This window comes from Prunus dulcis, chromosome 8, assembly GCF_902201215.1.
Source record: "Prunus dulcis chromosome 8, ALMONDv2, whole genome shotgun sequence".
In the NCBI taxonomy this organism is placed as follows: Eukaryota; Viridiplantae; Streptophyta; class Magnoliopsida; order Rosales; family Rosaceae; genus Prunus; species Prunus dulcis.
Genome location: NC_047657.1, coordinates 18,594,349 through 18,620,124, shown reverse-complemented (window position 1 = coordinate 18,620,124; position 25,776 = coordinate 18,594,349). Strand labels below are relative to the sequence as shown.

The 25,776-nt window shown below is 37.4% G+C and overlaps 5 protein-coding genes across 14 annotated transcripts; 1 reads left to right on the top strand and 4 right to left on the bottom strand.

Annotated features, from left to right (window-relative positions):
• Positions 1–1,484: 1,484 nt before the first annotated feature.
• On the bottom strand, positions 1,485–6,813 carry LOC117636590 (calcium-transporting ATPase 12, plasma membrane-type). Of its 2 annotated transcripts, none has more exons than XM_034371165.1 (2): positions 6,383–6,813; positions 1,485–5,054 (listed from the first exon to the last, which is right to left on the bottom strand). In XM_034371165.1, exons 1-2 carry the CDS (start codon positions 6,703–6,705, stop codon positions 1,916–1,918), a joined length of 3,462 nt encoding a protein of 1,153 aa, XP_034227056.1. In that variant the 5' UTR covers positions 6,706–6,813; the 3' UTR covers positions 1,485–1,915. The 2 variants fall into 2 exon arrangements, with proteins under 2 accessions (XP_034227056.1, XP_034227057.1); XM_034371166.1 differs by having other exon boundaries at positions 1,485–4,761; positions 6,383–6,551.
• A 3,593-nt stretch (positions 6,814–10,406) lies between these two features.
• LOC117638765 lies at positions 10,407–12,753 on the bottom strand. Of its 4 annotated transcripts, none has more exons than XM_034373874.1 (3): positions 11,911–12,753; positions 11,740–11,825; positions 10,407–10,832 (listed from the first exon to the last, which is right to left on the bottom strand). In XM_034373874.1, the coding sequence occupies exons 1-2, from the start codon at positions 12,443–12,445 to the stop codon at positions 11,812–11,814; spliced, it is 549 nt and encodes a 182-aa protein (XP_034229765.1). In that variant the 5' UTR covers positions 12,446–12,753; the 3' UTR covers positions 10,407–10,832; positions 11,740–11,811. The 4 variants fall into 4 exon arrangements, with proteins under 4 accessions (XP_034229765.1, XP_034229764.1, XP_034229762.1 ...); XM_034373873.1 differs by having other exon boundaries at positions 10,407–10,814; XM_034373871.1 differs by having other exon boundaries at positions 11,740–12,747.
• Positions 12,754–13,286: 533 nt separating this feature from the next.
• Positions 13,287–14,424, bottom strand: LOC117637634 (calmodulin-like protein 11). Its single transcript, XM_034372566.1, has 4 exons — positions 14,272–14,424; positions 13,883–14,040; positions 13,712–13,789; positions 13,287–13,613 (listed from the first exon to the last, which is right to left on the bottom strand). The coding sequence occupies exons 1-4, from the start codon at positions 14,345–14,347 to the stop codon at positions 13,479–13,481; spliced, it is 447 nt and encodes a 148-aa protein (XP_034228457.1). The 5' UTR covers positions 14,348–14,424; the 3' UTR covers positions 13,287–13,478.
• A 1,158-nt stretch (positions 14,425–15,582) lies between these two features.
• LOC117638825 (peptidyl-prolyl cis-trans isomerase CYP63) lies at positions 15,583–21,751 on the top strand. 2 transcript variants are annotated; one of them, XM_034373969.1, is made up of 14 exons: positions 15,583–15,770; positions 16,764–16,847; positions 16,972–17,026; positions 17,417–17,505; positions 17,931–17,955; positions 18,068–18,106; positions 18,189–18,306; positions 18,474–18,634; positions 18,742–19,072; positions 19,178–19,323; positions 19,532–19,727; positions 19,861–20,202; positions 20,282–20,362; positions 21,022–21,751. In XM_034373969.1, the coding sequence occupies exons 2-14, from the start codon at positions 16,770–16,772 to the stop codon at positions 21,374–21,376; spliced, it is 2,016 nt and encodes a 671-aa protein (XP_034229860.1). In that variant the 5' UTR covers positions 15,583–15,770; positions 16,764–16,769; the 3' UTR covers positions 21,377–21,751. The 2 variants fall into 2 exon arrangements, with proteins under 2 accessions (XP_034229860.1, XP_034229858.1); XM_034373967.1 differs by having other exon boundaries at positions 15,607–15,770; positions 19,858–20,202.
• Positions 21,752–21,871: 120 nt separating this feature from the next.
• Positions 21,872–24,156, bottom strand: LOC117638826 (2-methyl-6-phytyl-1,4-hydroquinone methyltransferase, chloroplastic). Of its 5 annotated transcripts, none has more exons than XM_034373971.1 (4): positions 24,046–24,156; positions 23,259–23,919; positions 22,522–22,828; positions 21,872–22,249 (listed from the first exon to the last, which is right to left on the bottom strand). In XM_034373971.1, exons 2-4 carry the CDS (start codon positions 23,822–23,824, stop codon positions 22,094–22,096), a joined length of 1,029 nt encoding a protein of 342 aa, XP_034229862.1. In that variant the 5' UTR covers positions 23,825–23,919; positions 24,046–24,156; the 3' UTR covers positions 21,872–22,093. The 5 variants fall into 5 exon arrangements, with proteins under 5 accessions (XP_034229862.1, XP_034229863.1, XP_034229864.1 ...); XM_034373972.1 differs by lacking the exon at positions 24,046–24,156 and having other exon boundaries at positions 21,872–22,065; positions 22,096–22,249; positions 23,259–24,015; XM_034373973.1 differs by lacking the exon at positions 24,046–24,156 and having other exon boundaries at positions 21,872–22,024; positions 22,055–22,249; positions 23,259–24,014.
• Positions 24,157–25,776: the final 1,620 nt, after the last annotated feature.

Genomic DNA, 25,776 nt, shown 5'->3' with positions numbered 1-25,776 from the left:
TTGCACAAAAAAAATAATGGAATAAACTTTTTTTTAATAAATCAAAATTTTATTTTATTAACAATAATCAGATGCAAAATTCCAACTATCTTTCTTCCTCTTTTTTCAGTTTTTTTCTTTTTTACTCGAAATTTCAGTATCTTTCTTTATCAAATAAAATTCATTTTTTTTACCAGACTAAAATCTGTCTTTGTTATTATACAATATTTATAAAGAAGATAATTACAAGAGAGAGAAGATTGTAGACTAAAAACAATATTCCAAAAAAGAAAAGAAAAAAAGATGCAAATTCTGGAAGGGAAACCAGATCTGAAAGATCTTCAATGCAAAGTGAAAACTAGAGGGAAAAAAAAAAGGTACTCAACATCTAACCTAAATCTTCCATGTCTTCAATTCTAGAGGGAAACATAAAGATGAATGATTTTATTTATTTATTTAAAGATATCAAAAGAAATCAAAACCACACTAAACATCTAACCCAAAAAAAAAAGGCTAAGAATCATCATACATCTAAGCATTTATCAATAAAATCGAAAAATAAATTGAAAGAGAGCCAAGTAATCCAGAACAAAGAAATCAGTTATTAAAATTTTTATATATTTAAAAAAAAATTTAATTAATTAATTAAAAAAAAAAAAAAAAAAAAACCAGAAGAGAGAAGAGATGAGAGACGAGACCACGCAGAGCAGGTATGTTGGATTGGTATCTGGAATTTTTTTTGAGTCATAACCAGTCCGTGATCCATTTAAGACCACACTGGACTCATATCCATTTTAATTAAATTTATAGAAAGTAAATAAAGGTCCAAAAATCCAACCAATAGTTGGGTTTAGTCTTCGAATTATTGTTTGTTGATACAAGTCCTTTGACTAGTTTGTCATGTACATTACATTCCAGTTTTGACATGCTAACTCAATCTTTTGTATTTAACTTTTTTGTATTTAAATTTTTTGTTCCTATTATATCCATATTGTCTAAAATAGGTAAGATGAGGATTTATAGGCTGTTAATGATTAGATTTGATCATATAATTAAACGGAATAATTACATTTTAAATGTAAATGTCGGACCTGCACTTTTTTCTTGTGCTTGATTTCTGCAAATTCCTGTTTAACGTGGATTTTATTAATGTACATATTGTGCAAAAATATGTTAATCCATTGCCACTTATTTTATTGTGTACTCCTTTTTTTATTCTTTGATAATACAATTGCCCAGTCATATACTATTATTGTTTTTTTTTTTTCTTCTCATCTTTGATGTTTGTTTTAGGTTTTAATTTCATTGTTGTGTAGCTTTTTGTAGTATAATGTTTTTTTTTCCACTCTATGTACCTAAAGATAATAATGATTAAAATTTTCAATTGTTTCTCTCCAATTGGTTTAATCTGTGAGCCATGTATATATCTGAAATTTCAATTAAATAGGTTTTTAATCTGTGAGCCATGAAATCTTCATTTAAATTGAATGTCATAAGCTTGATTGTAGGAGAAAATTGATATTTAAAAGTGGTATTTGCATGTACTTGTCATTTTCAACCAATGTCATTATTGTAAATGTCTCGAACATTGTGGCTACAAGGTTTGCTTACCTGGCCATACAATTGCTTGGGAGGGCTGCAATTGAAGAGAGTCCAATTAGTGTTCTGTAAATGAAAATGAATCCATATCTAAGAAGCCCTTAAATTTATCCAGTCCAGTCCAGCTCATCAAACATGACCTGAAAGCCCCAAGCATTGGCCCTGGGCCTCAAACCTCAAACACTCGATCCAGACCCGGACTCTGGATGTAGGATATGAACCTCGAGCGCGGAGGTCCAAATTTAGAGACTCGAGCTCTATAAGTTGGACCTGTAGCCCTAAGTTCACGCCCAGAGCTCCACGCTCGAATACCAGACGTCTTGTCCTGGTCTCCAAGCTATGCTCGCATATTTCTTTTGAATGTGACTATTGACCTCCTGATAATTTCGAAGACTGGTTCTTCCGGGACAGGTATACACTTCACAATCCAACCAATTGGCCATGACACAGCTGCAATTAAAATACAAGTCACCCATTGAAACAAGTTCAACTTCTCTGTATCTGCAAACTTTTTGAGGAACTCCACCATCACAACTTGAAGAAGAATAGTTACCCCGACAATCCCAATAAACAGTCTGTTCCTGTGAATGCCTTTGAACACATTCTGCTTCTCCATGCTCCTCGAATTGAACTCGTTGAAAACTTGACAGAGCACAAAAGTATTGAAAATCAAAGTATCGTTCACCCCACCAGTGACATTGAAGATAGACTCTCCCCGGAACTGCAAGATCAAGAGGACAGCTATTTGGTACAGAGCTTGAAATAAAAGGTTTCTCCACATAATGTTGGTTATGAGCGGCGCGGTTCGGCCAACAGGCTGCTTCTGCATGAGCTCATTGGTAGGTCGCTCGGTTGCAAGAGCCAGAGCACCAAGAGTGTCCATGATGAGATTCACCCATAATAGTTGAACTGCTGTTAAGGGAACATCTCCAGCTGAAACTGCTGCAATGAAGTTGATAACCAGAGCTGCCACATTGACAGTAAGCTGAAATTGTATGAATTTCTGTATGTTGTTGTAAACGCATCTGCCCCACCTCAAAACTGTGGCCACGGAGTTGAAGTTGTCGTCCAATATGATGATGTCCGAGCTCTCTTTCGCCACCTCGGTGCCCTGGATCCCCATGGAGAGTCCGATGTCAGCTTCTTTCAATGCAGGTGCGTCGTTGGTGCCGTCTCCTGTGACTGCAACCACGTGATTTTTCTGCTTCAAGCATTGCACCATCAGAAGCTTGTCGAACGGGGAGGATCTGGCCATCACGAGGATGTTATCAACCTTTTCCATTCTCTCTTGGTGTGTATAGTTTCGAAACTCGACTCCTTCTATCACTTGTTCACCATAATTTGCTTCGTCCCCAATCTGCAGTATTCCGCATTCTGTAGCTATGGCTTTTGCTGTGAAAACATTGTCTCCCGTTATCATTTTGATTTGCACACCTGCAGACCTGCAGATCTTCACGGCATTGAGGACCCCTGGTCGACATGGATCTTTGAGACCAACTACTCCTAGCAAGATCAGTTCATCTTCTTTGAGCCTTGGGTGAATCTTCTCACCATTGCTATATTCAACTTCTTCCTCTAAAATTTGTGTATGAGCAAAAGCAATGCACCGGAGGCTGCTGGCTGCCATGCCTTGGATTATTTTCTCAATGTTAGACCTACTTTCTTCATCCAACGACTTTATAGCTCCGTCGGTTTCATAATAACTTGAGCACATGGCAACTATCATCTCAGCAGCTCCTTTCCAGTGCACATGGATGGATTTATCTTCCTTTTTCTTTATAAGAACTCCGCTTCGTTTCTTTTCTGAATTAAAGGTTTCAACATGAAGAATATCATAACTAGGCTTCATTTTTTCCATGTCCATGCCCAAATCTGAAACAGCCCAATACAGAATAGCTTTTTCTGTTGGACTGCCAGAGATGTTAGGTTTGGATCCTGAGAGAGGTATGTAAACACTCCCAGTCGTGTTCAAACCAACTCCTTGATGGAATAATTCAGAGACATATTGTTTGATTGAATTATGTTTTTCAATAGGTTCTTGGCCAAGCCAAAACTTAGTGACTTCCATTTCATTTTTTGTCAAAGTACCTGTTTTGTCTGTACAAATAACGGTTGCTGATCCCATTGTCTCACAAGCTTGTAGTTTTCTGACCATAGCCTGATCTTTCATCATTCTTTTCATTGAGTAAGCTAGCGTTAGTGTGACCGCCAACGGCAAACCCTCTGGGATTGCCACCACCACAATAGTGACTGCAGCAGAAACAATTCGAACCACTCCGTTCAACACATTATCTATGTTTTTGTTGCTACCACTATACTCCTTATTTCCGTACTCATCTTTTGTGTTACCGGTGAAATAACGAATCAACAAGACTACCAGAACTAGGAAAGCAACTATAAGGCCTACTTTTCCAATAGTAGAGGTTAGTTTGTCAAGCCTTGCTTGTAATGGTGTTCGTTCGTTTGTGTCCTGCGATATTGAGCTCATCATTTCGCCCCACGCCGTGTTCATCCCAACTGATGTGACGAGCATTTGGGCATAGCCGTCTACCACCTTTGCACCAGACAACAGGAAGGGGTTCTTGGCAGAATCAACTTCTACATGGTCACTCTCTCCTGTCATGCTCGATTCGTCCACTTGTAAGGAACGGCCGTCTAGGAACAATCCGTCTGCAGGTATTTGATCTCCCAACTTCAGAAACACAACATCTCCAACTACAATATCGAAAATGGAGACTTGTTGTCTCTGTCTGTCTCTAAGTACCTCAATTTTGATGTTGCTACTTATTTTCGACAACTTGTCGAATTGCAATTCTTGTCTAAAGTTACTCAGAGCTGAGACAACAATGACAATAAATACAGCAACAAAGATACTCCCTCCCTCGTACCAGCCTTCCTTCGCCCCATGCTCTTTGATTCCAAATCCAAGAGAAAGTGCTGCGCAGACACATAGAATCAGAATGGTTGTGTCTTTTAAAGCGTCCATCACAAAATAGAGCAACCCTTTTGGAGGCTGCTTGTGGTAGGTGTTTGATCCATAAACTTCGCGCCGCTTGTTGACATGTAAATCGTTTCCATAGATTCCGTTTTCAGGGTTTGTCCTGAGAGAAGCAGCAATGCCTATAACACCTCCAGACTCGTTTACAGCACCCAAGTCCCTTTCCTTAACCATTGTTGTGAGCCCTGCATGGTCAAAGTCAGGGTTGGGGACAAAACCGTAGGCATCAGTTAGAGATTTTGTTCTTGGTTTCAAGTCCAAGGCAGTGCCTAGTTCGATGTCCGGTGCAGTGTGAGAAAAAGAGTGGAAGATCTCGGAGTCGTGTTTGTAGTTGTTTCTCTTGGCTACAATCTCTTTGGGAAGCGAAAGCATTGCCCTGACAGCGTATATGGCTGCAAAGGCCATGCGCCATCTCTTCTTGGCTCTGGTGAAGGTGATTGTGGTGATGTCATGGAGAAATTTTCCATAATCATAATGGCTGCTTAACATGGTTTTTCACTAGTTAGAATTTTGAAGAGTTCACAGTTAGGAAAATAAAGTCAAGAAGAGGATCCTAGTTCAGAGAAACTAAGAACTTAAATCTAATATGCATCTTGCTATGCTTTCAATTTTATGGCCAAATTCAGTCGGTGTTCTCCATTCTCATTTTGCCTATTTGGTCAATGAGATATGCTTGCAAGCAAAATTCTTTGGTCAATAAATAACAAAAGTACTGCGAAAAGACAAAATCATGACAAGAGTTTCTTGGTGGAGGGGAAAGGCTACCTTCCAAAGTCTAGCTCGGTGGGAAATTTTAAGGTCCATAAATTGCGTGGTCAGTTGGTCATTCAACCAAATCAAAGGTTTCTTGTACTACTACATGTGCCGAAAGGGAAATGTAATGGAAACCATTTCCTCAATGTGGTGGTTCTATTCTGTGTACTTAATGAGACGTTTTAGCAAAAGATTCACTAGTATAAGGGTCGAGTTCTAGCATTCGTGTAGTGTGTGTGAGTTTAGTATATTATCGTTCATCTCAATAGAAAAGGTCTTCCAAATAAAGAAAAGAAAAAAATAGAGAGAGATGGTTTAATGAAATGACATATTTCTTATCTCAAGCTATTTTCATTCATGGTAAAAATAGGGTTGGGGCGGGTCGGATTTGACCTTCCGATCCTCTTCAATGTAAAAATTCTTCCATTTGTGGTGGATTCCCATTGAGAAACAAAATAGCCTTCTTGTTAATTAAAATTTAAGTTTTATTTCAAAGAAAAGCCTGTTTGAGTAGTAAAATGGGATGATTACCCGTTTCATCACCAAAGAGATTATCAAAAAGTGAGGATAAACATGGGGTTATACACACATTGATTATTGGTGGCTCATGTGTCCATTTTTCAAACCCCTATCTTAACAAGTCTGGCAAAATCAAAGATCAGGATTCCTAACCTAATGTGAGGCCCACATTACTTTTGATTGCACTAAGTGGGGTCTACATGACTTTGGATCCTTTTAGTGAGGTCTACATGATGACTTCTATTTGGGTCAACAGAGAAAGCGTGTTGAAAATTCTGCTTAGATCATGTTCCCAAGCTTTGCAAAAATGGTTCTATTTCCTTCTTCTTCTACTAACGCCATTGCAGTTCTTGTTATGCATTTTTTACAGTCCGAATTTAAACTCAATACGAACACATGAAATCTCGTTTATCTTATGGTATTAGTTTTATCTGTATAACAAATTCCTCCTAGGATACAGTAAAGTTCAACAAAATTGTTTTAACAGCGTGCGTCTGCAACAGTAAAAATTTAACCAGGAAACATATGCAGTACCTTTTGGTATAATCAGAAGTTGCAAGGCCTGCTGTAAATACTCCTCCATGCTCACTTAGACCAGTAGCCGAGTCTTTTTCCTTGGCCATTTCTTTGAGGCCTGCATCTTCATCATCCTCAATGTTGGGCACAAAACTATAGTGAACAATCTCATCGTCGCCTTCATAGTTGCTTGCCCTGGATATAATCTCTTTAGGAAGCTCTAGCATGACCCGAACAACACGTAAAGCCAGATACGCCATGCGCCATCTCCTCTTTGCTCTGAGGTTGATGTCAAGCTCGTCAAGCAGCGATGTGCTACAATCACTGCTTCTGCTTAACATGACTTCTTCTTTTGTTCTTGTTTTTTTAAGTAGAAGGGTTTTATGGTGGCAAAAGATAAAAATCAAAAAGATGAACCCTTGATAAATAGAACTTCATTCCGATATGTATGTTGGGTATGTATTTATAGATGACTTCAATCCGTCGTGTCATCTCAAGTGCATGTCGGCAATTCGTCAGCTTGCGATTATTTTGGTCAATAACAATGTGTATACAGTTTTTTTTTTTGGTTTTTTTAAAATGCTAGCAATATTTTCTTTTAACTCTCTCTTTTAAACTTTCTCTCTTCTTCTCACGATAAGTGTCACTTTTCTTGCACTTAAAATAATATCATTGTCATTAATACATCACAAAAGTTAATTTTTGTATTTCAAATTTATTCTTATTAAATTTTTTATTTTTATTTTTTGATGTAACAGCGGGGACTAACTCCCAGGGAAATAAGACAGCCAATTAAAAACAAAGAAGACGGGCCTGGAGTCTCCCCTTGTATAAGTAGCCAGGATGTCAGTAATGCAAGGTGGCACCCCATCAAAGATATGCAGACCTGGATTAAAATCAAAACTTTTAGCAGCCAAAGCATCAGTTGCACAGTTCAGTTCACGAAAAATGTGTCTAACTGAGCAATTCCAATCAACTTTCATTTTTAATTTGCAGCAATTAATGATGCTAAACAGGGGGTGGGTACAAATAGCGAGAGTATTAAGAAGAGTCACTGCAATCTTGGAATCACTTTTCACTTCCACAGTTTGAAACCCAGAATCCCAAACCAGGGAGAGTCCCCATAAAATACCCCACAATTCAGCCTCAAGGACAGAGCCAATACCCAAATTCACAGAATAGCCCTTAAGCCAAGCACTAGTTGCATCTCTTAACACACCTGCAGCGCCAATATGACCGGTAATGTTATTCCGACTGCCATATGAGTTAATCTTATAGACTCCAAGATTGAGACTATCCCAGAACAGCTAAGTCAAAGTTTAATTAGAGCTTTATTAAATATATTGGCTTTTATATTCCTTTAATTTATCTAAATTTTATTACAACTTCCTTAACACATTGTTACAAATTAAATAATAAAAAACGCCATTTTGCTTTTGTGTTGTGAAATTGGAGGAGCCAGAATGCACTCAAGCCTTTTTAAACATTCAATTTATTTATTTATTTATTTATTTATTTTTTGGTTGCATTGGAGTTCGAACTGTCATGGGCGAAGGTGAAGCCACCGCCACTATGATGGGAACCATTGACTAAAAACAAAAAAGAAATGGAAGCAAAAGAGCTATAAAGCAATGACTTGGGTTGAGGTCTACTAAAAATATCGACAAAGTTATTCCAGCTCGATTGAAACGAAATGCTTAAGATTTACTCTTAAGGATTCTGTCGAATTGAAAGTAAGAGAAGTTCCAAAAATGTACTGAGAAGAGAGCAGCTGGCATTGATGTTCTGGGACAAAAATCTGTTTCTTTCCACTTTTGTGATAAATCAAACATTTTGTGTGGGATCGGTGCAATAGAAAAGTCTGTGATGAACGGTAATTTGAACTTAAGACCTCTCAAATAAAGTGAAAATATGTGTTATCGAAAAAGGCAATTCTTTGAACAGTAATTTGAACACGAATTTGGAAAAGGCAATTTTTTTTTTTTCTTCTTCAAACCTAAGCATTTTTAATAAAGCGAAGACGATGTGTTATCAAATTAAATCATTGTAACATATGGGTTTTTTTTTAACTACTTTATTAAATACTACTCGACCCCATAAAATGGGAAACGTGTTATTGACCTTTCCCATTTTAATTGTTTACATTGCCGGTGCTTTTTTTAAAGTTTTACACGAAGCCTCAGCATTCTTAGTTTCTAACCTTACCTTTCCTTCATTGCATCTAAAGAGTCCAACATTTCTAATAAGATTAACGTTTCTTCCTTCTTCTTTTTCTCGTGTTTCTTGGGTAGGTTGGAAATTGAATTGGTGTGGGGGGCGCTTAGGTTTGAAGCCTCCTGCTCCCAGCTCGAGGAAAAATACTTGTCTATTCCTATTTTATTGTCTCTTTCTCCGGCTCGAGGGGACCATAAGTATGCCCAAGCTCATCGTACTTTTTAATGTCCTAACTACCATTATAACACATTTATTTCTGTATCATTTACAACTTTGAATTCAAACTATAACACCCAAAAAATAAAAAACATTCAGCTTCAATATAAATAAATTTCAAGTAGCCGTTGGACCCAATGATATTCGTCCGCTTTTGTCCTTGCATGTTTAACGGTTCGAGGAAAAAGAATTGCCGCCAAGCCGGACTTCAGTTTGTTTTTTATGAACAAAAATTGCAATGATGTTTCCTCAACAAATAAAGCACTCATATATCTAAAGACTTAAAAACTACGGCCATTGTTTCTTGTTTAATTTTTTAATTTTCTTTAGTAATAGAATCTTCTTCTTAAAATCTAAAGTGCTAAGTCGGCTGATTACGATTGGTTTCGGCCTAAAAAGATCGTATTTTGCGGCATCTTTCACATCTTTCCTTCAACAAATTCTATTTTATTTGGTTTTTTCGGTTTGTTTTTTTCAATCTGAAAGCTAAAAAGCACAAAGCAGCAACCAGTAAATTTCTGCAACAAATTCCGTCCTTCAAACTCCACTCCCTTTCCACATTGGATCCCTATCTTGCGTCCTTTCAGTTGGTCCAGTAAACTTTTCTTTTTGCAGAAAAAGTACTGACTTTACAAAAAATACAATTGACAACTAGCAAGAAACGCAATTTCCTGGTGATTTCCTCGTTAAGGTGATGAGGACACAAAGCCAACCAGTCGGACAAAATGGTCTACCTCATAAATCACGAGATTGACCGAAAAAACCAAGTTGTACACTTTGTCTCCTCCCCTCTGGCCGTCATTGCAACTTCCCAGCAACTTCCAGTTAATGCTTGAAAACTCAATGCTTGATATTTTATGCATCTTTCCTTCCGCGGCTGACCCGTGTTTGCTTTGTTTACAACGATGACAGCGGTAGCCATGATGTTAACTTTTCATCGGTTCAAAATCAATAATTATATTTCCATATTTGCCCTTGGTTGAAGCTAAAGTTGCTTTATCGTTCAAAAGAATGCTCCCTGCCTTTTCAACTCTCAACCACAAAATGCACTCTTTTTCTGCTTCTCTGTACATGAATTGATTGACTGTGTTAATAAAATTTCTATTCAACCAACTTTGTTCTTTGCCAATAGTCTTGTTCAGCTTCTCTTGCTCCAAGTCTAAGGCCAAAGGTATTGTTTTTTCATTTCTAAAGTATTATTGTGCTGAAAATTGATATATTTTAAAAGTATTTGCTATTATTATGTGTTGTTTTGTTTCTACTCAGATCTGGGGGGTATTTTGGTTTATTTCGTAGTATAAGAAATGCAATTAAGAAATTTCCTTTGAAAAAAAAAATGTTAGTTTGTAAACTCTGTACCATTGGGATGCTTACGGATGTGAAGGACTTTTTTTTTTCTATATAAAAATAGAAAATTGACATTTCTTTTGTGTTTAAAAAAAGACAGAAGATATTTTATTTATATATATAAAAAAAGATGATAAGAAAGTTGTAAATTTTTCTTGGATAAATTGAAAACATTTTATAAGGATAAACTTGGAACGCAAAAGTTAGATTGTATAATATATTAATGACATTGTTTTTAAATGTAAGAAGAATAACAAGTCATAAGAAAAATGGAGAAGATCCAAAAAAGAATGTTAAAGAGAAAGTTGCAAGCATTTTCATAGAGTTTTATACATATAATATTCCACACACTACGGTCGGTGTAACTAATCATATACGTATTGTAAGGGAAGCGCCATTCACGCTTTCAGTCACCCTCAGAACTCCAGTGTTATTCGTTGTGCGGGGGCAAATGGCGGCGAATAGCGCTCCCTTTACCATAAATGTGACCCACAAGATGAGATATCCAACAGGATAGAACAGATATACTTTTTTCCATTGTTTCATGTCAGCAGACCATAATGCAATCCAGCTTGGTACTGTGTCAGCAGCTAAATGAAGCAGAAATTTCCTAGTTGAATAGCTTGTAAGAATTTCCAAGTTTCATGTGAATCCATAAACCTAGTGGTGGAGCCTAAAAGTAAGGAAAGAACTATTCAAGATCACAAAACCAAATCAGTTTCCAAAAGTAATACATAGCTAATTTATATTTTAAAACAAAGAAACTAATCCTCTCAAGATAAATGTTTGCATATATTAAAGGAAGAAGCATAGATATGCAGAAAGTCTATGTAGCTCATTTGTTTTATAAATGAAAATGATGCTTTCAAGAAACTATTTGCGTACAAAAGCATACGTAAACAAAAAAAAAGTCTACACAGATAACCTATAAAAAAATAAATGAATCCTTTGAAGATAGCTATCTGCATATGTAATATGTTCATGATAAGGCATGCACAAACAGAAAGTCTATGAGGAATGACTTCACACCAGGATAGCCCAAAATCATATTTCCCCTAAGAACATGTAGATGCACGTGAAGTACAAGATACCATACCATAAACTTTTGGATGTTTTGGGCCTAAAGATTCTGTTTTGTGTGGATGTTCAACCTTTTTTTGGTCATGGTGTGGATGTTCAACCTAGGTCAACGTTAGCACTAAAAATGAGGGAATAAATGGGCTGTTTCAGCCCAACGAGCACCAAACAAAATACAGCAACAGCAACATTGTGGATTCAAACTCCATTAACTCAATTTCAAAGTATTCGGAAAGTTATAAAGGAAGTCATCAAAAGAGAAGGACAAGATATATTAGATCCAACAAAACCACCCATTAAACTTGTTCAGCTCTACATGCATGAGTCTCAGAGATTCCTAAATAGAACCCAATATGTGCAAAGTTCCTATCCAATTGCAAAAGCATACGAAGCTCATCCAATACTATAACACAATAAGTTTGATATACTCAGAAAATTTCTAATACTAAATTCAAAATAGCTTTGCATCTTTTCTACTATTTTCATGGTAAATCAAAGAATCAGAGTTCAAACAAACATACCTTTGCAAATGCCCACTTCATCAGCAACAGTTTCTACAGCAACTTTAAACACCATTCTCCAAATTCACACCTTCAATATCCCGTTGCTACTACCCAAAACAAGATCAAAGTCACAATCAGAACGAAATAACTCACCAGCCCTATAATTTGTTGCTCCAAATCCATATTTACCCGAACCCAAATAACCCAATTTGTCCAATCCAATCAAACTGAGCCACGTGCTCCGATCCATCACAGTTGCCCAGCAAACCAACCTCTCAGCCTGCTTTACATGAAGGCCAGCAATTCTCGCGTCTCTAAAGGGCTTCAAGCACTTCTCCTTCGCGAACCCAACGCACTTATCTTTCGCCGCAGACAAACACCCCTCCATTTCTCTCTCTTCGCACTGCTCCCTCTGCTTCAAGTCCGGTGCTTTCGGACCAATCAGAGCTCGCCACCACGGGGGCTTACACTTGTCCGATGCGCTGATGGCGCACCCGATCCTGGCGCCGGCCTCACACTGCTCGATGATCTTGGACTCGCAGGCTCTGTACGCGTTTGCCCATGTCCTGGGGTCTCGAAACGCCAGGACGTACGGACCGGAGGATGGGTCATCGGGTGGGCCAGCCCGAACTGGTCCTCGGAGCAACGGGATCGGTCGGTCGAATGTTATGGTTGTTGAGGCAGCTGAATGCTCGTCGATATAGTTCGATTCCGAAGCTGCCATTTCTAGGGTTGAGAGAGAGAGAGAGAAGAAGAAGAAAAGCGGTTTTTCTCGAGCAAAGGGTAAGGTTTGGCGCAAACTGTTGTAGTTTCAAACACGTGTGGAAATTATTATTATTTTTTTTTTTTGAGAAACCACACATGAGAACGTTAAAAATGAAGTTGCGTTGGTGTGTTTTCATTGCATTGCAATATGTTGCAAAATTGAGTGATTGAAAGGCAAATGAAAAGTGGGGGAAAAACAAAACCGCAAATGAAAAGGGTTTTAGTTGGATTCGTTTAGGTTTTTCGTGCGCTTTCAACTGCTCTTATGTCGAAGCTCTCATGATACTCGTGTGCGAATTTTTTTCCGTTCTCTACCTAACTTTGAGGGAAAAAATAAAAAATGCAAATGAAACCTGAATAGTCAATAATGTCCTTAACGTTATTGGCAAATTATTGCCAATTGGTCCTTTTGCAGTTGAGGACATAACTCAGAGTTCGGGCTGAGCTTTAAATGATTAGGCCTGAGAGGAAAGATAGGGATGCATGCTCTACAAGCGCCATTGGGCTTGAATTCTGGCCCCAATTTGTATTATTAGCGTTATAATTATACAATGCTTTGAAATGTGAACACTTTTGAAAAGATTATACAACTGCAATTATGCAACTGTAATTATAAATAAATAAATAAATAAGAGCTATGCCTCAAATAGCTCTTTTTCACAATTTCTATTATACAATTCTTTTCTCATGCAGTGTTTCTTTGTTGTCCTATTTTAGAATCGGAGTTCTAAAAATGATCATTTTTAACCCATTTCACTTTATAAAAAAATGCAAACAATTATGTAATGATATTTTACACATCTGCAAAAATCCAATGCAAATATGAGAATTTGCTTCATTATGTTGTGAAGAATGAAACTAAAGGAGCACTTTCTATGTGTTACAACCATAATTGCAGATTGTGGGTTAATGGCTTCCTAAATGATGGGTTTAATTTAAACACATGATTAAATTTGACCAAAAGTTCTATTTCTACGACTCCAGTAAAAAGATCAACTGAGCATCATCATCCTTGCAAATTCTTCATAGCTAACAAGACCATCACCATCTACATCAGCCTCTCTGATCATTTGCTCAGCCTCCTCATCACTCAATCTTTCTCCCAAGTTTATCATAACTTGCCTCAACTACCAAATAAAAATAAAAATAATTTATAATATTGGCATTAATTTTAACAAGGAGGCCAACCGAAAAAAAAATTTGAAAGTCAAATCAGTATGTTTACCTCATTGGCTGAAATATAGCCATCTTGGTCTCTGTCAAATACTTTGAAGGCTTCTTTCAGCTCCTCAGCAACATTTTCCTGTGATGAGATTTACAGATTGATTAAACCGGTTCCGAAAGCTTAATTAGCCAAAAAAAACATGTTTTGTTTATATTATGATGATTAATTTACCTTCATCTTTCTTGCCATAATATTCAAGAACTCTTCACAATCTATTGTCCCATTTCCCTCAGCACCAACTTCGTTGATCATGTCTTGGATTTCTTCTTTTGTGGGATGTTCGTCCAGTGATTGGATCACTGCCGCTAGTTCTTCCAAGGAAATTAGCCCTGCATATGCCAGTTAATCACTTTTCAGAAAATGAAATATATAGAAAAACTACCTCACATAATAGTGCTTCTGCGAGCAGTAATTCTCAATACAGAAATTGATGTCTGCCTAAGTTATCGTCTCATAATCAACTCAACTCATCGCACGTGCACAACACGAGGATGCGATGGATAGTTGTGAGAGGATTGACGTATACAATACGATGACAGGAACTTGTAAACATAACTCACCATCTGAATCCTTGTCAATTAGACAAAAGGCTTCCTGGAACTCAGAAATCTGAGCTTCTGTTAATGCCTCTGCCATTTTCTTGGATCAAAAATTGGGGGAACAAGGAATCTTAATGAAATACTCAAAAACTGAGTTTGTGAGGGATTATGATCATTGTGTGTACACTTTATAAATCGGCAAGAAAAGAGGCTGAAATTATTCATTGAAATCCCAATGAAATAGTCAAAAACACGCTTGTGATATTTTTCCATTCAAAAGCCGCAAATTTTCTAGAAGTGAAGACTTGCTGAATCAAACCAACCCTCTTGGTCTATTTTCATCTCTCTCTCTCTCTCTCTCTCTCTCTGGTCAAGAAGGCCATGACTTTGATGTTCTCTCTGCGTTGGAGTTGAGGCAGAGGGTCCCCTCGGCCTTTGATGTACACTTTTTAGCGTAGTTTTTACTTGGCGTTCTTGACATTTGCAACCCAAAATATAACCAATCGACTTGAAGTCTTCCAAAGACAGCTATATCATTTAACATAATGTATTTTTCAGCGACTCTAATAGTCTAACAATATAACGTTGCTTTGCTCCACTAAGATTTAGTGTCATCATCTGAAAAATTGTCTCCTATTGAATAACATAACATGAATAATCAACAAGCCTTAAGAATCAGATTTCAGCTTTAGTTGTTAGGATGTTACGTCATCTACCACTGTGGTTTGCATTGGAAGATGTTTTTTTTTTAAAAAAAATTTAAATAGCGGGGGAACGAATTCAAGTGATTAAAATCAATTATCCTACAATCGAGGTCGTGTGTTCGAATTGCCATCCTCTTTTTTGCTTATATCAAATGCTATGATTGAATCTCACTTTCATTGCAATGGGCTTATAGTTTATGTGGTTAGCCTTCTCCAAATCTTGCTTATATTAAACTGCTATGATTGAATCTCGCTTTCTTTACAAGAGACTTGTAGCTCAGGTAATTAAGAGCATTAACCTTTGCACTCATAAGTTCTAGGTTCGATTTTCCCCACCCAATATGGCTTATATAAAAAATAAAAAAATCCTTTACTCCTGATTTTCCCCGCCCAAAAAGATATTAAGAGAAAATAAATTTAGGAATTTTCTTTTCATTTTGTACTTTTTTTGTTGGTCAAGATTTTAATTTATACTGAAGGCAAATTGTAAAGATTGTAAAGAGAGAAGGGAAGAAAGCAAAAAACTTTGACCCATCGTACGAGTCGGTGAGTACAGCAAAGGATCACCACTCATCAACCAAAATGTTAAAACGTGGCGAACAAGATGGAGAGCAAGGATGTTGCGCGTAGTAGGAGATTTTTCCTCAGCCCAAGATAGGTATCTGACGGCTTTTTGCGAAGTGAAGCCAGCAACAGCAAACAGAAGCAAGACTTCCGTCTCTTCACTCTCTTCTAGCTTGCCGCCGCCGCCGTCGTCTTTTCTTGGTTTCCGAATTCGAAACCGAGTTCACTGAGCCCGAGTCACACTCAACCCAGGTAATCTTGAATTCCTATACTACCCTTCTCGTAAAGATTCAGGAACCGACAGCACAACTAAGACACTGCATCATTATATTCTGCTACTGCAACACCTTGTTTTATGGTAGCTGGTGGAATTAAGGTTTACAGGAATCGTACTCGGACTATTAGGGTTTAGTCTTGCGCATCGTGTTGAGGGTCTGTAAATTTGGTGAAGTTTAGCTTAAAGAACAGAGTTTTGAGTCTCAGCCAATATTGGGGCACATTTGGCATTCGAATTGTAATGCCAGTGTGAAGCCCTGTGACCGAATCCAAATTATGGGTTCGGCGTAGGAAGGGTCAATGTCTAGATCGTTGCCAAACCCGTGGAAGCAAACAGGAGCTCGCATTTCTTTTTCTGATTTATAGGGTTCTAAGCTTCAGTGTTCGTTTTTGCTTTATTAGGTTTATTATGTCTGTCTTTTCAAAAACTTTTCCTTCAATTTGTGGGTTTTCGCTTAATTTTATAAAGATAATTTCTTGAGCTGAAACTGAGCCATAAGGAGAAATTAAGGTTTAGGGTGTTTTGGTCACTGGTTCGTTTTTCCTTTTTGTGTTTGTTATTGCTTTAGTTTTCATAAACTTTGGCTTCAATTTATTTTGTTTTGCTGAATTTCACGTGAAGATAATTTCTTGAGCTGAAACTAATCATCAAGGAGAAATCAAGGTTTAGTTTGTTGCGGGAATTGGTCCATTTATTTGTTAGTTACATTAGATTTTTCTATGCTTAACTGAAGTTTGAATAATTTGTTTGGATATTAGGGTTTTAAGGGTTATGCTCTAATGCACTAGGGAGATACATGGATCAATAATGGAAACTTACACATCCGTTTTGGTTGGATGTATGTAATAGATCTTAAGTGATGTGATTTTGATTTAATTTTGAGAGATGATATGTATTATTGTTACGTAGGTTTGCACTGTAATTGCATGTGTTTATTTACTTCTTTTCCTTTGATGTCCTTGAAACAGGAAGATATGAACAGGAAAAAGAACCCTTGTGTCTTCTTAGATGTATCAACTGATGGGGACCCAATGGAAAGAGTTGTTATAGAGGTACGTAAAATCAGTCACACCTCATTGTTTGTTTGAATTTTTAGCTTGCATCACCTTTTATAAAAGCGAACTTTTAGCTTGCATATAAAGATAAGGATGCACTTGTTTCCCCTGAAATGTGCAGCTTTTTGCTGATGTTGTTCCTAAGACAGCAGAGAATTTTAGGGCCCTCTGTACAGGTATTTTTTTTAATTTCGATTGCGCTCATCAATAATGAATTAAATGTTATGTATGTTGGGAAAAGTGTTCAGTTTTGATTTCTAAAAAGTTTGAGGAGGCAGATTTGGTTTTTTTTATGGATATATTCGGTAGAATTACAAAGACTGTAGGATTTGTCAGCATAAGAGCTACATTGGCGTGGCTGAAGTAAATTAGTTTTGTAAACCTCTGTACTGGTTCTTTTATTGGATTTGTAATTCTAGTAAGCAAATCCATGATTATAATGTTTGGTTCCTAACTTTTTAATCTTCTTGTTATGAGTTATCTGTTACCTACATTATCTGTTACCTACATTTGTCATCGATTAAATGATCTATAGTGTGACATTTTTGTGTTATCTTCTGTTATAGGTGATAAGGGCATTGGAAAGTCTACAGGCAAACCTCTCCATTACAAAGGATCACAATTTCATCGAATAATAAAAGGATTTATGGCCCAAGTATGTTGTTTTGTTTTTTGTTGAACCATTTGCATTATCAAATTTTACTTATCTTCCTGAAAGGACAAACCACTCTTGTGCCTGGCACAAATGTGTTATGGACTTTTTATTTCCTGAGTGTCCATTTCCTTCCTTTAAATGGCTGGTAATTGTGTTTTATGTACAGACTTTGCTATGCCAATACTTAATCCTCTATCACAAAGCTTGTATTAAAAATGCCTAAAAACCAGTTTTATCATTTGCTGCTTTGAGTGATATAGTTTTCAATTATCTAGATGTGGAGGATGATGATGTTATAAGTGGAGATGGCGAGTTTTTCTGTTCTCTCGTCTATGATTCCAGCAAGTTATTTATTTACCTTGTAAGTACTAACATATACATGATTGTTCATCTCTCTCTCTCTCTCTTTCTCTCTCTCTACACAGGGTGGTGATTTTTCAAATGGAAATGGTATGACTTTCTTCTTGTAAATCAATTATTTTGTTTGATGAATGTAAATTCTCTGTTTGACTTCTTAATTCATGCCCAGACATGTAAGGATCGACCTTTGATTGGTTTGCAGGCACTGGTGGAGAAAGTATTTATGGAGGGAAGTTTGCAGGTAGATTTTGTGCGTATGAATTTACACACTTGCATGCGTCATAAATATTTAATTGTGCTTATGGTTTTCATTTCCCTTGCAGATGAAAATTTTAAATTGAAGCATGATGGACCTGGTCTTCTGTCTATGGCAAATGCTGGTCCAAACACAAATGGGTCCCAGTTCTTTATGATCTTCAGGCGCCAGCCTCATCTAGATGGGTAATTTATATTGCTTCTTTTATTTGTAGTTTGAGGTTAGATGCTAGATTTACTCATTACCCTCAGCCATAAATCTTGTGTAATTTCCATTGTTCACCATCTTTGAAGAGAATATTTTATGAGGGTCATTTTAGAGATATTTGTTTTTAATTTATCTTCTTTGTCAGGAAACATGTTGTTTTTGGAAAGGTTGTGAAAGGAATGGATGTAGTTGAGAAAATTGAGCGAGTGGGATCAGCGGATGGAAAACCTTTCCAAACTGTGAAAATTGTAGATTGTGGTGAAGTCTCTGAGAGTAAAGTCCTTGGTGCAACAGAGAAAGAGAGAGGTAATGTGTGCATATATAAGTGCTCATACAATAATTTTTTATGGCTTATAAATACTGTATGTAGTAGTTGCACAATGCATCTGACATGTGATCGGTCTTTCTTTCAGTTAAAAAGAGGAAATCAGGAAAGGTTTCATCATCTGAGGATAGTTCTGATGGGGAAGCAAGAGGAAGGCATAAAAAATCCTTGAAGGGAAAAACAAAGAGAAGGAGATACTCTTCGTCTGAATCCAGCTCAGACATGTCTGAGTCTAATTCCTCAGATTCAGATTCAGATTCAGATTCCTCTCTATCTGACTCAAGTCCGCCTAGTGGCGGAAGGCGTAGGAGGAGGTCTGTTAAAAAAGGTAAGCACCAGCGTTCAAGGAAAAGAAGAGATGGAAAAAAAGAGCGGAAGAGAGGCCGGCATGCCAAACGATCAAGGCGCAAGACAAAACGGTCTGATTTCTAGTTTCTTCAAACACAACTTCTTCTTTTTTCTTTCTGTTTTTCTGCCTTAGTCTCCTTAATTTTTTGGTTATGATATTTTGTTTTCTTTTTCAGGAGATTGGAAAGTTCAAGTGATACAGAAAGTGAGAGTACTAGAAGCAGCACAAGCAGTTCTGATGATGATAAAGATGGTCCTCATGTTGCTTCTCGTAAAACCAGTAACCTAAAGCGTGCAGAAAAAAATCTTTCAACAAATCTTGGTATGTCATCTATTTCATAACAAGATGACCTCTATTACCTGATAATGGTTAATGTGATTTATTTTTTTGTTAGCATTTACCATATGTACATATATTTGTTGTGTGTACGCAAACGTGCAAGACAGCAAGGGTTTTAAATAGATTTGTTTGAAATCTATCCTTCATTTTATAGTCTAGTGTGAACTTTTGGTTCGTCATGATGTTACAGATGTGGGAAAGGAACCCCCTCCTCTAGTTAAAAAAACTGTTGTTGAACAGAGGAACAATCATGATAGGGAGAAAAGTGAGGACAACTCATCCCAAGAAGAAGGTGAATTGTCTCCGAAGAATGATGCCCGTATAAATAACGGGCATAATGCAGAAGCCAAAACAGCTAATCGGAATTCCTACTCAGATGACTCCAGGTTTCTACTGTTAACTTGCTTCCCTTTTATTTTTATTTTAATGTATGTATGGGTTCAGTTGGGCAGAATATGCATAATTGGTATTTAATACTTCTTTGATTGCTTGAAATTTCTGTGCATATTTAATCAGCAGAAGTCCGACTCGCAAAAGGAGGTCAAGAAGCAGTCCAAGCACAAGTCCTAAAAGAATTTCAAGTGGAAGTTCGCCAAGGAATTCTGGTGAGCAAAACAGAGGAAGGCCTTCTAGGAGTCCATTGGGCAGCCCTGTCTACAAAGGCCCTGAACCTTCTACCCATGACCGGGGTTTGTCAAGAAGCACTACTCCAAATGGCACTCCAAAGCGTGTTAGAAAAGGGCGTGGCTTCACTGAGCGCTATGCCTTTGCACGTCGCTACCGCACTCCATCCCCAGAGCAGCCACTTCGTAACTCCTATCGTTATGGTGGAAGAGACATGTATAGAAATAACCGTGATAGGTAATTTCAGGATCATGCGATTGAATTATGAGTAAGAATGCATGAGCTCAAAATAATTCATCTTTGGTGTTTTTTGAAGGTACTCAAACTACAGAAATTATTCTGAGCGCTCACCACGTAGACGTTTCCGGAGCCCACCAAGAGGCGGGAGCCCTCCCAGGTTCTCTCTCTCTCTCTCTCTCTCTCTCTCTCTCTCTCTCTCAACCTGCCTGAAGAAATTCTGAGCCATTGTATAAATTAAATATCAACTGTATGCTGGTTTGCATCAACTATGGACTTGTAGGCCTCATCAAAAGATGAGGAAAAGTCACAGCTAGAATGATCCTTCTGTTTAGAGGGAAGAAGTAAAACCATTGTGATTTTGTTTGAAACCCATTAATTGGAGTATGCCATAGGGAAAAATCGGTGGCATCATCCCCAAGTCCTGTCAAAGAATAAAGGGAAATTGTTACGGTGCTAATAATTCAGAAGCATTTATCCTGTCCGTCAATAAATGAGTCACACTGGATGAAATTAAACTTGTTGAACTTTTGAGAGTCTTTATATGTGATGACTTGGGAACAATGGCCGTCACTGATACTGATAGTGGCTTTTGTATGGATGTGTGTACTTAATGTCACATGTTTATAGAAAGTGCGAGAAGAAAACGTTTGATTTGATGACTGGATTATATTACCTGGTGATTTCAACTACTGGGAAGAGGATCTTGGCTCCTTTAGTATTTTAGCCAGAACTGTAGTTTTACTGCATTATGATCCTGCAATTAATTGGATTTGTTGGTTTTTTTCTTGATATTGATTGGTTTTTCTGTTTATATAGATACAGAAGCAGGAGAAGTCGAAGTAGGAGCAATTCCCGCAGCCCTGGTGGTTATCGTGGCCGTAATAGGGACCGCAGCCGCAGCCGCAGTCGCAGCCGTAGTCCTAGTCTAGCAGATCGACCTCCTGTAAGTGAGAGACTAAAATCCCGCCTTGGACCCCGAATTGGTGATCAGCACTCTCCAGACAGAGGTAGGCCCAAGTCCAGGTCAAGGAGCCGAGGGCCCTCTCATTCCAGATCTCCAGATGCTACACCAAAGCGTCGTAATAGAACTCCTAGGTCTCCCAGCAGGTCAAGATCAAGCTCCCCATCTGGACAAAGGGGTTTGGTTTCATATGAAGATATCAGTCCTTAATCTTTATTCCTGATACTGGGACAAGGGTATGGCATCTTGAGCAAGGAGAGAAGCAAATGATATCTTGCACCGGGACAAAAGGTAGTGGCATCGTGAGTTCATGTATCTGTATGCAGACAGAACGGATCAGTAGGCATTCTAGGTTTATCTGTCTCATTGGATCTTTGCTTTCACATGGCAATGTAATTTGAATGTAATAATGTACTTATTTTTTAGGATTTTGTGTGGGGTTTTTTACCCCCTTTTTTCGTGCCATGGTGCAAGATACCGAGGGATTTAATTCCGAGACAAACAGCGATGCCGACTTTGAGCCCTCCAAAAAAAAAACATAATTTTTTGTAGGGGCATGTGATGCCCCAGATTCTTACAAATTATGTGTCCATTTTCATTTCTTAGAAGGATAGAAGGGGAATAAATCAATTCGTTGGTGAAAAGAAACCTACACATGGAAGCTTCACACAAATTTAATTTTATTGGAGATCATCAGACGGTTGATAAAGAAAAATTTTAAATGTGATTGGAACTTTATTAGCGCTCGTCAACAATTCAGTCTCATCCTGCATATACACACACTGGGACAACTATGCCTGCCTACTAGGAGTGAAACCAACCAAAAGCACACGAAAAGATGCTGAAATATAATGTTTTTTCTGACTCTCTCTCTCTCTCTCTCTCTCTCTCTCTCTCTCTCTCTCTCTCTCTCTCTCTCTCTCTCTCTCAGATTGGTTGACCTTTGGGTACAATTTGATCCTTGAGCCACATGTATATAGGCACCAGAACAAAGTATGTTGCTGCCATGACACCCAAGATGAACCGCACAAAGAACGACCACGGATTTACAGGCTTTGTGACATCCTCTTCTTTTGGACCAAGCTGCATCCAAACACAAAGACAGATGAAGAGTAAATAAGATAGAAAGTAGAATGAAGGAACCACACATTACAAAACAAGATCAATATCGTTTTTGAGTTGACAGGAACTTCCAGTTCAAGTAATCATTGTAGTGCAAGTATAACCAAACTACTACATAATTAGAATCCACTAGTTTCATCAAAGTGATTGGCTATAAACCGATAAGAAATCGAACCCAGAAGAATAATAATCATCAAGACATAGGTCAAACAGAGTTCTCCATGAGAAATTACCTGTAAAGGAGAATCCCCGGATGCTGGTTTAAGGCCTGTTACAGAACATCCCATTATCAATCCATGCCGGCGAACCCCACGATACCATTTTGGGCCAATTCTTTTCAGTTGGACATCTTTAAACCCTGCCTTTTGGAACCATTCAATGTACTCTTCCTCCTTTGGGAAAAGCATCCACACATCAGCAAAGAAGCGAGATAACCAAAATGTTGGGTACACAGGACCAATTAAGCATGCTTTTCCTCCAAGTTTTAAGACCCTGTATGCTTCCTTGATGCCACGCTGTGGGTCTGGCCAGTACTCAATGCTGAGAAAATGCAATCATTAGAAAGATTCTAAGAAAGTTAGAGTGTATGCGTAGACTCAGGATGAATTAAAACTGAATATCATCCTGCAGATTATTACCACATATTTGAGTTCAATCATTCAAATGAAGTGTGCATTTATAAACCCAAAAAACTCTTGCATGTAGATGCTCCTATCAGCCATAATGAAAAGGGAGTTTAGGAAACACAATTCAGACTGATACTTTCTTCTTAATTTCACATTAATGCTTAACTCTTCCTTTAATAACACTCAAATTGACAGACGTGGACACTGATAGCATTCTAAATAGGCGAAGACTTCTTTCTAGCCTTTAAATTGACATACAATCAACAGATTACATGACAACTTGCAATTTCAAGATTAAGAAAAGCTAGAAAATACACCAAATGAAAGAAGTATGAGCAACGTACCTTCCAGCAGATACATATCGATCAGCGTAATCAGTTCGAAAAGGGAGGTCCTCAGCATCACCCTCAATAATCTTGCAATCCTTCAAGGGCTCCTTCTGCTTTGCCTTGGCGAGCTGATGAGGGGACTGGTCAAGAATGGTGACATTCTTGGCATCCACATGCTTAACTATACCCAAAGTGGTGAAGCCAGTACCACCACCAACATCTACAACAATCATATTCCTATTACTGAGATCAGCTGGTTCAAGTGCCTCATCCCTCATGTCCTCAGTCCAATGCCCAGGGTTTATGACATGATCATACACAATTGAGAGGAACCTATAGAACCAAAAAGCCTCTTTCTTGTGCTGAATGAACCTAGGCTGGGATGCTGGCCTAGAAGCTGAGAAGCTGCACTTGGGCACAATGGTTCTGGTGCAAGACTTGGAAATTCTTGTACTTGAAACTAAACCCATCTTCAGAAATTGCTTCCCATGAAGATCTGACCCCATGAAACCCAACCCGTTTGGGGTTATGCCTCTGATGAGTGAGAGGTTCTCAGCCCCATTGAGCATTGCAGAGACCATGGTTTAATTTGATCAATGATCAATCAGAATAAACCCACAAAGAAAAGCTAGTAAATTTCACTTGGGTTCAGTAATCTGATGACTGCAATGAAAACCCACATGCAAATTTAGCAGCTTTTGGGTTATTTCTTGCCACTCTCAGTGAATCAATGTGCTTTCTGTGTTCATTTTTATCTCTCTTGAACTGGAACAACAGACAAAAAATGTACAGTGGAGCTTACCAGTTGAGTGAGCTTGAAAGGGAGAACCTTGTCAGCGTTGAACGCACACCACAAGTTTTGGCCAAGAGGTATATACAAACAAAAAGCTTGTGATTGAACTGTGACTAAGCGTTCTTGTGGTGGTACTTGCAGTTACGAAACAAGATTAAATGTTTATTTTTTCCCTACTTTTTATGGTTTAATTCCTATTTTTTAAGGCCAGAATATTCCAAAAAACTAGAAGCAGAAAAAAGCTTTTAACTCATCAAGAACGTATTCTATAAATTAAGGCATATCCGTCCAAAAAAAATATAAACAAGGGCAAGTACTAAGTACTAACAACTGAATTCTAATTTTCAAGAAATTTTATTTGCATTTAAAAAAAAGAATCTAACCTCACTTTTCCATTTTTGTTTGTTTAATTGGAGGTGATAATAAAAAAAATTTAAAAAAAAAAGTGGAAAAGGAGAAGATAGGTGATACCAGAGAAAAAAGGAGAAAATATCATCTAAACAGAGTTCACAAGAGTTCAATTTTTTCAGTTTTAGTTTTATATATTTTCTCTTATTAGTTCCTTCCTAATCTCTTATACATCTCCTCCCTCCCTACATAACATTTCCTCTCCATATCGTTCTGAAAACTAAGCAAAAGCAAAAATCTTACTCAACCACATTAATACGTTCTTTTCTTTTCTTTTTAATTTAACTGCTAGATTAAAAACTTGAAATAAATAAATTATACTATTTTTCATGATAAAACTGATGTCTTTTCAATAACACTGATGTCTTTCGTGATAAAATCACTGCATGTCATATCAATTAACAGTAGTATGTATGGTCCCGTTTGGTTATTAGCGCATTGACTTTACACTTGCATAGAATTAGGTGTTAGTTGAGATTCAGATATGCAAATAGATTACTTTTTTGGCCACGCATAAAGAGTACAAACACTATTCAAGATATATATATATTTTTTAAATTTATTTATATAAATCAAATAAAAATTACATTAGATAAACTTCAACGATAGAATCAAAAATATCAATTTAAAATACCAATCTCAATAGGGCAATCAACTAACATGCTAAAAGCAAAACTAATGCAAACAAAAGTCGCATTTAAACTACTAGCTCACATCACAACAATTAACCATAAGTCCAAATAAAGCTCACAAATCCAATATAACCAAAACCTTAAAACAACTCATGAGCCTATACGAATCCTATCACCACCACATGAAAAAGCGTCGTCGCGGCCACACCAACCACTGCATCTGTAACAGATCTTGAGAAAATATGATTTCCAGCGATTTACCTGTGCATAAGATCAAACAAATAAATGAAAACAATAACCTTGCCAGAAAACAATTGGGTGATTTGCAGTAACTTCCGTCAAAGATGATATATATTCAAATTTAGAGAATATGAGCGGTATTAAGGAGTGGGTTTTGAGAACAATATTTGATTGAGAACATAAACTAAAAGAGGTGATAGGAAACTTCAATCTAACAATGGCTCAGAAGAAATCATCACAAATGGGCTTTTTATTCAACATGCCCTAGTAAACTTATTAACTGACCTAAAAGGAAAATACGAGAAGAGAAGAGGGGAAGAAGGGCAGTGACGCTTCTTACTCAAGATTCAACAATAGATTAACTAGGTAATTAATAACTTTAATTTAAATACTATATTCCTTCTTAGGAACCATCAATCATTGGCCAGAGGATTTCGGCGGGAATTCCTGTGGCTTAACT

Coding starts and splice junctions, on each gene's coding strand:
- LOC117636590 (XM_034371165.1), bottom strand. CDS start 6,705: ATGTTAAGCAGAAGCAGTGATTGTAGCACATCGCTGCTTGACGAGCTT. Junction 5,055..6,382: donor ACTTCTGATTATACCAAAAG/GTACTGCATATG, acceptor CATGTTAAGCAG/CCATTATGATTATGGAAAAT.
- LOC117638765 (XM_034373871.1), bottom strand. CDS start 12,445: ATGGCAGCTTCGGAATCGAACTATATCGACGAGCATTCAGCTGCCTCA.
- LOC117638825 (XM_034373967.1), top strand. CDS start 16,770: ATGAACAGGAAAAAGAACCCTTGTGTCTTCTTAGATGTATCAACTGAT. Junction 17,027..17,416: donor TTTTAGGGCCCTCTGTACAG/GTATTTTTTTTA, acceptor CTTCTGTTATAG/GTGATAAGGGCATTGGAAAG. Junction 19,728..19,857: donor TCCTACTCAGATGACTCCAG/GTTTCTACTGTT, acceptor ATATTTAATCAG/CAGAAGTCCGACTCGCAAAA.
- LOC117637634 (XM_034372566.1), bottom strand. CDS start 14,347: ATGGCAGAGGCATTAACAGAAGCTCAGATTTCTGAGTTCCAGGAAGCC. Junction 14,041..14,271: donor AATTGACAAGGATTCAGATG/GTGAGTTATGTT, acceptor TGGCATATGCAG/GGCTAATTTCCTTGGAAGAA. Junction 13,790..13,882: donor TTATGGCAAGAAAGATGAAG/GTAAATTAATCA, acceptor ATCTCATCACAG/GAAAATGTTGCTGAGGAGCT.
- LOC117638826 (XM_034373971.1), bottom strand. CDS start 23,824: ATGGTCTCTGCAATGCTCAATGGGGCTGAGAACCTCTCACTCATCAGA. Junction 22,829..23,258: donor CGATATGTATCTGCTGGAAG/GTACGTTGCTCA, acceptor GCATTTTCTCAG/CATTGAGTACTGGCCAGACC. Junction 22,250..22,521: donor CCGGGGATTCTCCTTTACAG/GTAATTTCTCAT, acceptor GTTTGGATGCAG/CTTGGTCCAAAAGAAGAGGA.